General features: G+C 47.2%; 1 protein-coding gene across 3 annotated transcripts in view; it reads left to right on the top strand.

The window, feature by feature from the left end:
- The window catches only part of CEP162 (centrosomal protein 162), a 2,248,134-nt gene that overhangs the window by 1,085,060 nt on the left and 1,150,315 nt on the right, over positions 1 to 12,759 (top strand). For all 3 annotated transcript variants that reach the window (XM_069606335.1, XM_069606333.1, XM_069606334.1), the window contains one exon: positions 12,166 to 12,311. In XM_069606335.1, the coding sequence (XP_069462436.1) occupies positions 12,166 to 12,311 (146 nt within the window). The remainder of the gene's footprint in view (positions 1 to 12,165; positions 12,312 to 12,759) is intronic.

Genomic DNA, 12,759 nt, shown 5'->3' with positions numbered 1-12,759 from the left:
GCACTATTTTCTTCAGGCCCTTTCGCCGCTGCATTGTCCTCCCACACAACATGGCGCCGTCATAGCTACCTTTTCTGACACATGCCGTCACCGGCCACTGCAGTACAATCACAATTTTGCCCACTCAGCGATGAGCAAAATGGGACACCGGACCTCAGCCATATATAACTACTAATTTCAGAGCGCACAATCCTACGTACAAGGGGGTCAGCCGCACACACTTCCTCTTACAACCTTGCCACACACCGCACAACACTATCCTCTGACACACCATGGCAGCATTTCCCAAAACCTTTGGCAAACAGGGAAATGGTTATCACTAATTTTTTCAGATATACATTTCAGTACTGTGCATCAAAAGTACTGGTCCAAATTCCACCAAACACACAAAAGCACGCTTTTTGGACAAAGCCCCCGCTGCTGGCGCAAATTTGATGAAAATCCGTTCGGCCTGTAGCCGTGCACAAAGTTTTTCCCCATTCAGTCTATAGGGGAAAAAAAAATGTGGGACCCCCCCTATAACTTTGCCCCTCCACCCCCGCGTGAAACCTCACCAAACAATTCAGAGCTGGCCATATACTTTTTTTGCAAAGTTTGGTAAGGATTCCTCCAGGGGGAGCGAAGTTATAAGCCATCGCAAAAGTGTTCTTCCTATGAGTTTAGCAACTTAACCATAACTACATGCCCGCTACCATGGGCTGTGTAATATATATATGTATATGTATGTATGTATATATATATATATATATATATCTATACTCCCAATGGTGGAGTTTAACTATTTACTGAATGCCTCAGTCAAGTCTGCTGCTTCAAGGATGCCTTGTGGTGTCTAACCCGTGTATATTGTGCCATGGGGGGTCCTTCAGTGAAGTGATCCCTTCTCTGTGCGTGACCGACGCAGGCGATAAAGAAAGACTAAACCATCAAGCGAGGATGTGTGAAGTCCATGCGTTACATTGCTGGGCATAAATGTGCTCCAATATGTGATGGAGCCCATTTACACAGTGGCCACTATTAAATGCATAGATATGTATATGGGGTTCTAAAGTGCAGACTCACATATATACTTTGCTTACATGCACCCTCTTCATTTAAATCCGCCAACTGGTGAGCCACTGTCTGTCATAGGAACACTGCTACTGGGGTCCCAACTATAGGTCGATGTGATGTCAGACCGGTTCTGCAGACCTGCTGTGGGGACACCAGTCCTGCACATGTGGAATAGTGTGGGCATGATGTCTGATTCTGTAAAACTACCAAAGGGATAGAGAGACACCCAAGTTTGCAAATATTCAACTGTCCATTGCTTCTTTGTGTGTGAGGGTGCTACCACTTTTTAAAGATGTGGTAACTACATCAACCACCCACCACAAGATTGCATGTGATGTTGTTCAATAAAGTGAGTGATCAATGGGGCTGTGACATTCCTACATCTAATGCGTTACCTGTGTTCTATGAATCTTTTATGAACATGTCCTCTGGTGTGCCCCACATATTTCTTGCCACAAGGGCATTGAATGCAGTAAATGCATTTTGTGTCTTGCAATTACAGAAGTGTTTTTAGCTCCCAAGGTTTGCCTTCTAGTGTAAATGATTTGACCTTTTTGGTAAATCTACATGCTGTACATGCACTGCACAGAAAGTGACCAATCCCAAGTCTCAAATCCCACATTGTGGTTTTCGCTGGCTGTCTTTTAAACAGATAATTAGTTAGGTGTTCCTTCAAGTTCTTAGATCCTGAGGGGTGGTTCATTAGACATTGCTAGCTGAATTAATGGCCAGAACCTCTTGACCATGGATTTAAGATGCAGGGGGCCTCCTTAGAAGTCTGACAGTATCCCTGCCGGTGTATGTGGTGGGTTGCCGCCGGACTTGTGAAACCTTACCAACGCCTGACTTTCCGGTACACCCGGGACATTACAAGTCCCAGCGGATCGTGAACTTGTGCGCCAGAAAATGTTAGTCCCCATTCCCATGGAGTCCCATACGACTCCATGGTAATGAGGACTCAGAAGCACCAGCGCTGTTACATCTGGTGCTTCCATGACAACTCTGCTTGCCGGGGCCATTGTGCTCCGCAGGTCAGTCCTGCCTGGCGCACAGGCTCTGGTAGTCAGAGTTGTACTGTGGCGGTCCAAGAAGGGTGCCGGTACGGTCGACCGGCACCCTTATTTCTGGACCACCACAGTTGTAATGGCCCTCATAGTGTTGTTGCAGTACGTGAGCACACATGTCGTTCTGCTTTCTTCCTCCCCTCTTTCTCTAGGATGTAAAAGAGTTTCCTGTGGGGTGTATCACGCTCTCTTTTTAGGGGTTGATCAATTTCTTCGGATACCCCCTTGCTTTCAATCTGGCACACTGTCTGCATGTGTGTAGATATTCTTTGGCGCTCCCTCAAATATTGGATGTAGGATAGATTCGGTTTCAACCCAAGTGGATGGTAACTAGTAAATTGCAGAAGAGTGTTTCTGTTCATTTTCTTTCTCTAAAGGCTGCATTTAAGTTTGCCATTGTCATTGTACATGTTCAAATCCAGAAAATTGATTTCTTGAGCATCACACATCAATGTGAACTGAATGCTTGGTTCTTGACAGTTGATTCATTCCAGGAAAGTCTCCAACATATGGGCATCCCCTTCTAAATGAACATGATATAATTGATATATCTTTTTCATTTGCATATATTCTGAGGGAAGGGTTTGTCAAGAGAGTATGTGTACCATTCCTTGAAATTGGCCATCAAAATTATTGTCAGACTGGGTGTGAAAGTGGCACCCATGGCGGTGCCACAGACTTGTTGATAGAATGTATTGTCAAATATGAAAAAGTTCTTGGTCAAAGCAATGGATATGAGGTCAATTAGAAATTCCACTAGAACACTCTGTTGGATATCTTGTTGAGTGAGTTGGTTTCTCATGCACTCAATGGCCTGCTGTTATGGTATGCTAGTATATAAGGATATCCATTCTGACAATAGTTTCTTCTTGTGGGTTATTCAGTTCATCTTCAAAACAGCCAATGGTGGCCATGCTATAATGCAGATACGATTTAGTCATAATGCTAATTGGTTTAGGGAAACGATCTATAAGCTTGCACAAAGGCTCCAGCATAGATCCAGATCCTGACTCTTTGGGTCTCATGGGTGGGTGGTGGTCATCTTTGTGGATTTTGGGGATGACATAAAACGCTAGTGTACTTCCCTCTGTATAGTTCCCTGTCAAGCCCAAACATTGTTGTCTCAAAGATCAACAATGTTCGAAAACCTAACCCAGACATCCCTACTTCCCAGGTTATTATGTCTTGAGTATTGGCCCCTACTGTCTAAGTTCTAACTTACTCTAGAGATAAAGATCAAAATGCACAATGCCTTGTCTGTCTAACATCCCTCATTGACTCCTTATGCTATCCCTACAATATCCAGTGATTTGTGATCTTAAAAGGGTTATTGGGTTGGACCTTTCAGACCTTCTGTCTGATTCAGTCTGCTTCCTGTCATGCCCATGTATTTCTTTTTCACTCACTAGTCTCCACTCTCCACTCTTCTACTCTCTTCCCGTCCACTCCACCCCTCCTCTAATCCTACTTCCTATGCCTCCTATGTCCTGTGATTTCTTGCACTCCTTCTAAGCCCTGATGCCACACTTTGATGTTACTACTCCCTCCCCACTCTACTTCTGACTCCTGCGCCATATGTTTCTGTTCTCCATACTAGTAGACCCCCCACACTACTACTCCCTCCCCCACACTAGTACTCCCTTCTATTCCTATTACCCACTTTTCGGTCACACAAGCACTTCAGCTTTACTACTTACACTCCATCTCCAGAACCCTCTTGGCACTCTTTCATGCACACTCGCAATGCAGTACTGCCTGCACTCACTAACTTATACCTCACCTGTTCCAGAAATTGCCTCCATACTATACTTCTCCGTCATTCCTCCTGCGGGTCTCTTGGCCTATCACCTCCTCCTTCCTCACCTGAACAACCCACACCATCCTATTTCCTGGTGTCTTCTTTTACCCCTTCCCTATGCTCTAATTGGTTAACTGGCCCTGTCTGCCATGCCAAGCAGGTGTTCAATACAGAAAAGATTTTAAATAACATGTTAAGCCCTGCCCTTTTTACCCACCTGGAGCCGCTGTGGAATGTTGATGGATGCTCAGGGCATGCAGTGTCCAAGTTAGTTTTACGGGGCCTTGGTCTGAGTTCCTCCAAGGTGAGTACAATATGTGTGTTGCTCTGCAACACTGGTTTTAGTCTGTGGTGATCTATGGGGTCTGCCACGGGCCGTGGTATCTGCCACCAAAACTGGGGAGTGCTGTGTGGTCTGTTTCCCAGCCACGCAGACTCTGAACTTTCCTCTCTGCCACCTCTCTCTCCCCCTTTGCTGATTCCAGGTTTCGGGCACATGGACACGGGTATCGTGGAATGCTGGAGTGCTGCTCTCTTTTTGCCGGTTCTAGGTTTCTGGAACTAGAACGTGGGTGGTTTGGGTCACTGGAGGGCTGCTATCTCTCTAATAATATATCTCTGGTTAGTTTGGTTCTGCACGTTGGATCCAGGAAATAGAGAACAAATTTGGCAAGCATTTTGCTGAAGGGGCACGGGGAGCTGCAAATGGATACTGCTCATATATAAGATGGCACTTGTGGGGCGGCAGGAATTGGGGCACTCTCGCCTGCCACCGTCCTTTGCTGGGGTAGGCCTGCTACTGGATTACTCCTTGGCAGGCCTCAGCCCCAGGCTGAAAGGGGTTCCCATCGACTCTTGACGTTGACACTGATAACATTATTCCGTTGTTTGAAATGATCACACAATCTTGTCAAACCACGCACTCTCTATAATTCCTCTAACACTCACTAGGCTTGCATGCATGCTCTCCACTCAGTACCATTTGCTCTCACTAACAAGTAACTCAACTTTTTCAAAAATGGCCACCATGTTCCAATCCGCTGTCCTTTTTCCTTAAGGTCTTTTGGTCTGCTACCTCCTTCTCCTCTGACCTCACCCAAACAACACACAACTTCCTATTCGAAGGGATTGTGTCCTCCGACGTATTCCTCATCTTAGATATCTCCTTCCAGCTCTGCTGGCCTCGGAAAATGTTTTCTCTCTAGAGGGCGCTGCGCGTCGACGTCCTCCGAGTCGATGTCCCTCGACAGCCGCCGAATCGACGTCGACGTCATCCTGCCTATAAAGGCCGCGCGCAGCGTCCGTTGCTCAGTTCCGTTTTTCCGCGCTTACTCGGTGCCTCGGAATACCGTTGCTCAGTTCTTGTCAGATTAATCCTATTTACTTCGAGTTATTCGATCCGTACTCGATGGCTTCCTCGTCAGAACCGACAACTCCTCGATCCGGCTTCAAAAAATGCCGAGATTGTGGGAAAAAGATGTCGCTGACTGACCCTCACAGAGTTTGTCTGTGGTGTTTGGGAGCTGAACACCATTGTTCGGAATGCGAGGACTGTATGTCCATGACAGCTAAGGCCCTGAAGGAGCGTAGGGGGAAGCTGGAGAAAGATAAGACTTTTAAAGCTTCTTCTTCGTCGACGAAGTCGAGACACTCGTCTCCTCGTCACCATTCGCGCTCCAGGTCTCAGAGTGGGTCTCACCACTCCTCGAGATCGAAGCACTCGAAGAGGAGACGTCGAAGATCCCCTTCTCCGTCTTCCTCTTCCTCTGTTTCGCCAAAAAGAATCCCTTGCCCCAAGAAACATAGTTCCCGGGCTGAATGGGAGGAATTCCGCAAAAATATGATGAGCGTCTTCGAGAAAGCGGCCTCGACCCCCTCGAAGACTGCCGAGAGCGATGCTCTGGTCGAAAGACCCGAAGGTCAAAAACGCCGCGAGTCGCAGTACCTGGCGAAGGAAACCTCTCGAGCGCGTCTCGAACCCTCGAGTAGGACTATGACCTCCAAACCTTCCTCGAAGGTTCCGTCGACGCCGTCGACGAGGGTTCCGTCGACGTCAATGTCTTCGACGCCATTGTCGAAGGGACCTTCGACACACGGGTCTATCGACTCGACGCCAGCTTCGACACCGGCATCGACGCCAAGAAAAGTCACGGTTACGACACACCCAGTGACTATCCCCAGGTCATCGACGTCGATGGCTTCGAGATTGTCGAGTAGAATTCCAATTCTGTCGAGGTCTTCGAGGCCTCCGCCTTTGTTTTCGACGCCACGCTCGAAGCCTTCGGCGTCGACGACATCGACGTTTTCGAGGCCGATAATGACAAGTTCGGCTCCCTCTGCCTTGGAAATGGGATTTACTCCCTTTATGAGTTCAGAACAATTGAGAACTATGTCCTCAATTTTGGAAGAGGGTGAATTGTCTGAACAGGAAGACATATTTGAGTTGCAGGGACCTGTAACCCCAATCAGAGAGGAAATTCCCTCTGAAGAACGCAGGTTAAAGGATCTTCATGATTCCTTACATGAGGCAAGTGGGTTAGACACTTCCCCTGAGGTGGAGTTTGCTAGGCCAGACCCGGGGGAGCATGCTGAAACCCCCTATAGAGCCTTAATGGCCAGGATCACAGAGTTCATGGGGTGGTCTGCACCTTCAGAATCTTTCCAACAAGATGACCTCAAGGATATTCTTGACAAAGGACCACAGGAGTATCCTGTGGTGCCTTTTCATAAAGCTCTTCAGAGGAAGATCATGACAAACTGGGAAACCCCAGATGTAGTACCAGCAGTAAATAAAAAAACTGTCTACAAAGTACAGGGTATCTTCTACAGACCCAGAGTTTTTGTCTAAACACCCATTCCCAGAAAGTCTGGTGGTACAGACAGCATCCTCTACCGATGTCAAAACGGCTTATCCTACTGTCCCACAGGACAGGGACGATAAAAAATATGATGCTATGGCAAAGAAAGACTTTTCAGCATGTAGCATGGCGTTAAAATCTGTTAATGCTACTTGTACCCTTGCTAGGTTCAGCCATACACTTTGGGAGTGTGCTTCTACAGCGGCTGACTGCATCCCGGAGGGAGAAGAAAGGGATGCGTTCCTGAATATTATACAGGACGGTAAAGACGCTATGTGCGAATCCCTCCAGACGGGCATTGATTCGGCTGACAGTATCAGCAGAGCAATGGCGGCAAGTACATCAACCAGGAGATTCGCTTGGTTGAGAAAGTCTGGTTTTGCCCCAGATGTGCAAGCCAGGCTCTTGAACATGCCATTCGATGGCTCTTCTTTGTTCGGGAAAAAGGCGGATGACAGTTTAGAGAAACTGCAAACTTCAAAAGCAGCAGCAAAATCCCTAGGAGCTGCAATCCGTCAGACTCTTTTTCGTCCCACAGGAACCTCTGCGAGGGGCCAGTCCTTTCGCTTCTACTCCGCATTCGGAAGAGGTAGAGGACGACCGGCTCAAAGGGGACAAAGAAGAACTACCCGAGGTGGACAGGGTAGATATTCAAAAGCCGCAGCAACAGTAGGTGCCTCTTTACCATCGGCATCTGCATCAGCCGCCCCAAAACCACTCTGAGGACTTCCCTCACAGGACACCTGTAGGAGGCAGGTTGACTCAACATCTGGCGGTATGGCAGGCTATCACGTCAGATGCTTGGGCATTGGAAACAGTTGCCCAAGGTTACTGCCTGCCTTTCCTACGTATACCTCAGAGTCATCCACCGGGGATCAGCTCTCAGAAATCTCCAGATCCGCTCCTCTTGCAGGAAATTTTGGACCTGCTAGAGAAAGGTGCCATAGAACCGGTACCTGTAGCGGCGAGGAACAAGGGCTGGTACTCCCCTTACTTTCTCATTCCAAAGAAAGACGGAGGACTGAGACCCATCTTGGACTTGCGAGAATTGAACAAATTCCTCAGAAAAGACAAATTCAAGATGGTCACTCTTTCTCAGATCCTCCAGGCCCTTCAGTTCCAGGACTGGTTGGTATCTCTGGACCTTCAGGACGCTTATTTCCATGTGCCTATCCATCTCAAACACAGGAAATACCTGAGGTTCGCAATTGGCAACTCTCACTATCAATTTCGAGTGCTGCCATTTGGGCTGACCTCTGCCCCGAGGGTCTTCACCAAGTTAATGTCGGTAGTGGCTGCAAGTCTAAGGAGGGAAGGGATTCACGTCTACCCCTACCTGGACGATTGGTTGATCAGGGCTGTTTCTTCGGAACAAGCTCAGATCCAGCTAAATCACGTGTGCCACTTCCTTCACAGACTGGGCTTCTCCCTCAATTTAAAGAAGTCACAAATGATACCATCGCAGAGACTCTAGTTCATAGGAGCGATCCTGGACACTTCCCTGGGAAAAGCCTCGCCACCAGAGGTGAGGGATCAAGATATTCTACAGATGGTTACCAAGTTCCAACATGCCCAACGTCTCCCAGCCTTCGACTTTTTGAGGTTGCTAGGCCTCATGGCATCCTGCATTTTCCTAGTGCCAGAGGCTCGCCTGAGAATGAGATTCCTCCAGTGGGCACTGAGGACTCAGTGATCACAATTCTCAGGGAGAATGACAGATCTTCTTAGGTTCCCGGCAGGGTGGCTCGAGACCTTCAGTGGTGGGCCTGTCAGGAGAACATTCTGAAAGGAGAACCGTTTTGGCAACCCTGGCCGGAGATAACAGTAGTCACGGATGCCTCACTCACGGGGTGGGGAGCCCACGCCAACGACTTGACCATCAGCGGTCGTTGGTCTCCATCGGAGTCCAGACTACATATCAACCTGTTAGAGCTGAGAGCCATCAGACTTGCGCTGAAGGCGTTCCTGCCAGCTGTACAAGGGAAGAACGTCCTGATAATGACGGACAACACGGTGGCCATGCATTACCTCAACAAAAAAGGAGGCGTAGGATCACTACACCTGTGCAGAGAGGCGATGCAGCTCTGGTTTTGGGCAATCCGAGAAGGAATCTCTCTATCGGCAGTTCACCTAGTCGGAGAGAAGAACTTGACAGTGGACGCTCTGAGCAGGCAGAACACAGTCTCCCACGAGTGGGAGCTAGCTCAGGAAGTCCTTCAAGAGATCTTCGCCCTTTGGGGAACCCCTCAGGTAGATCTGTTCGGCACCAGCCTATACAGGAAATGCGACCTGTTCTGCTCAAGGGAATTTCCCCCGAGAGGAGCTCTGGGAGACGCGTTCATAGTGGACTGGGAGTTTCCGCTTCTGTACGCGTTCTCACCGGTCCCTGTCATTCCTCAAATGATCAGGAGGTTGAGAAGATTTCGGCGAACCATGATCCTAATTGCCCCGGATTGGGCCAGGAGAACGTGGTACCCGGACCTTCTAGACTTGTCCATCTGCCCTCCAATTCGACTTCCACTCAGAGAGAACCTACTCTCACAGAAGGGAGGTCAGGTTCTCCATCCAGACATCAAAACCCTCAACCTTCACGCTTGGCTTCTGAAAGGCTGAGTTACAAGGATTGGGACCTCCCTGATGATGTTATGGAGGTGTTGCTTTCGGCAAGGAGGCCAGCAACAAAGTCTTTATACCGCTGCCGTTGGAACAGATTTTGCAGCTGGTGTAGAGAACAGAATATCGACCCTTTTTCATGTGGTACACCAATGGTTTTGTCCTTCCTACTGTATTTGGCAAATTCAGGCCTTCAAGTTGGCACCATTAAGGACTATCTCGCAGCGCTATCCATCTTTAAGCGTACTGCGGAAGAACCATCCTATTTCAAATTACCCTTGGTAATACAGTTTCTAAAGGGGTTAACCAATGTTTATCCCCCAAGACCATTCCAAGTTCCCCTATGGGATTTAAACTTAGTACTAACTTTCCTGATGGGCACACCTTTCGAACCTCTCCATTCTTGTTCGTTAAGATTCCTTACCCTTAAAACTGTTTTATTAATAGCACTTACGTCTGCTAGAAGGGTGAGCGAATTACAAGCTCTTTCTTGTAAACCCCCTCACACAATATTTCACAAAGACAAAGTTGTCCTGCAAGTGAAGCCTAATTTCCTCCCAAAGGTGGTTTCTGAATTCCATATCACTCAGAAGATTACCCTACCATCTTTCTATCCTCCTCCTCACCCGGGGAAAGCGGAAGAGAGGTTACACAGGCTAGACCCTAGGAGGGCTTTAAGTTTTTACATCAGTAGACTAGCCAGGATAAGACAGGCAGACCAGCTGTTTGTAGGTTACCCAGGTCACAAGCTGGGGTTACCAATAACTAAGCAGACCATTTCCAGATGGATCATTCTAGCCATTCCGGAATGTTATAAACTGGCAGGGAAAGAGCCCCCTCAAAACCTTAGGGCTCATTCGACCAGAGGTATTGCAGCTTCATCGGCCCTCAAAAGAGGCGTGCCGGTTAAAGACATCGGTGCGGCCGCTACATGGTCGTCTGTCCATACCTTTACACGTTTTTACAATTTGGATTCCTCCTCCAGTCAAGAGACTAGGTTTGGAAGGGCTGTACTGCATTCTATTCATCAATAGAAGACAGCGTGAAGTCAGTACTCCCTCCTCTGATAATAGAATACTGCTATGGGAGCCTATCTAAGATGAGGAATACGTCGGAGGACACAATCCCTTCGAAGAACAAGTTACTTCTTACCTTGTAACGTTCTTTCGATGGGATGTTCCTCCGACGTATTCCTCATCGACCCTCCCATCCATCCCCGCAGTTCTACTTCCCTTGTTGTTGCAGCTTACGCTCCTTCAGGGTGATTAGTTTAGTCCAGAAAGTATTATTGTGGGCTACAAAACGGAACTGAGCAACGGACGCTGTGCGCGGCCTTTATAGGCAGGATGACGTCGACGTCGATACGGCGGCTGTCGAGGGACATCGACTCGGAGGACGTCGACGCGCAGCGCCCTCTAGAGAGAAAAAATTTTCCGAGGCCAGCAGAGCTGGAAGGAGATATCTAAGATGAGGAATACGTCGGAGGAACATCCCGTCGAAAGAACGTTACAAGGTAAGAAGTAACTTGTTCTTCTCTCTTCTTCTCCACCTCTTCCTATGATGGTTTACTGTCCCAGGCCAACCTGGCACGGTCTTCCCCAACCTCAAGATGTTACAATCACAAGGAGTTTCAAAGAACAGGTTGAGATCTGCCCCTTTTCTCCACATGGGGCCTCTGTGCTGCAACAATGCAGCTTGCACTGCAAAATGTCCAGGCTTGTATTAGGGGGCCATGGTGCGGTCACCCCAATGTAAGTGGAGTCCTGCGGAGCACTTCACGCTCCATTATGTGTCTTTGTTGGTGTAGGTTGATTACAGCTTTTCCACTGCTCTTGGTGCCGAGACTGGAGAACATTGCATGGTGCCTGTGGAAGCAAAGTAGGATCTGTGGTGGTTCCTTTGCTGGCAGTCTTTCTCTGTGTTGACTCTCTGGCTCAGACTCCTGCAGAGAGATTGCATTGGGCTCCAATGTGTTGCCGCCCTGCGGGTATGTCTTCCTGTATTGTTGTAGCATCGTTGGTGACTCTGGAAAACGGAGAGAAAACTTGGCAAGCACTTTCTTCAGGAGATATGGGGCGATGGATATTGGTAATGACCTTGCAAAGACAGGCACTTAGGAAGGCAACAGGAAATTGGGCCCTCTCAACTTCTGCCATTCCCCTCTGGGATAGATATGGCTCTGGCTTCCACCCTGGTTGGACCCCCACCTCAGGCTGCAAAGCAATGCTCCAGATAAGATTTGGAAGGGGGAGTATTGTACTCCCTATTTTTTAAAGTTGGGAATAAAATGATTTTTTAGGGAGTACAAATGTAAGCCCTATTCCCAATGAGAGTATTTTATAAGTGAGTAAAGTTATATTTTAACTGGAAAACAGAAATGTTTTTATAATATTTTTTTCTTTGCACCTAGTTCATGCACATTAAAAGATACATGTTTACTTCTTCAGATCAAGCAGGTATAATTGTACTTTCTTTCTTTGGTACTACGTGCACCATTGGACATATCCATGGACCTGTGACCTGTGTGAGTGGCATACAGTTCTATGTGTCGGTTCTGATTTTTGTGTTTTAAATCAGGATATCTGACAAATAGCAACTTGCATCCCTTATCCAGGCACACAAATGAAGTTTGCAGCTTTGCTGTGAAATAGTTGCTTGCTAAAAAGATGTCTTTTGATCGATTGTGAAATTTTAATTGATTTTTATGTTTTAGTTATTGCTCTGAATCACATGAAATAGCCTGTTGAATGTTGTGCTTTTCCTTTTTTGTGAAATGAAGGACCTTTAGCTGCAAATAAAACAGCAAAATCTGCCAAAAATGTGCCGACCTTTAAAGAGGACATTGGATCGGTAACCTCTCTATACTTTGAGAACCCACAGCAGCATGGATTTCAGATGACAGACCCACACCTGCAGAGTGGTAATGTAAGTTGAGTTTATTCTGCTGAACAGCAAATTCGGTGCTAGCTTACAATTCAGTTCTGTTTGCTAGCTTATCAACATTTTTATTAATGTCTTGTGGCGCAGGAGCAACCAAACCGATAAGTCATAAGTGAAATTCAACATCTTTATTTACTGTATCAGGAAGGATGTGAGCAGTACCTAATTCTTCTATTTTAATCAAACTAAAAATAATAAGAGATAATATAAAATGGTTGTCAGGATTTATCACCTCTGAGTGTCTCAGGTCTTGACCATGGGAATACTGTTTTTTCCAAGGGCTCCCTTGCTGATGCAACATAAGACTAATTTCCTAGAGTTATTGCACTATTTTCTCTTCTCAGTAGTCTTCACTCCCGTAGACCTAGTGTCCTACTAGCTTCTTGGCACCCCTTCCAGCAAGTACTTCTTCCACCTGCTTTAGGGTAATGTT

The sequence above is a fragment of the Ambystoma mexicanum genome, chromosome 4p (assembly GCF_040938575.1).
Source record: "Ambystoma mexicanum isolate Mex_15411 chromosome 4p, UKY_AmexF1_1, whole genome shotgun sequence".
Lineage (NCBI taxonomy): Eukaryota > Metazoa > Chordata > Amphibia > Caudata > Ambystomatidae > Ambystoma > Ambystoma mexicanum.
Note: the sequence above shows the minus strand (reverse complement) of the source record. Positions and strands in the feature narration are given on the sequence as shown.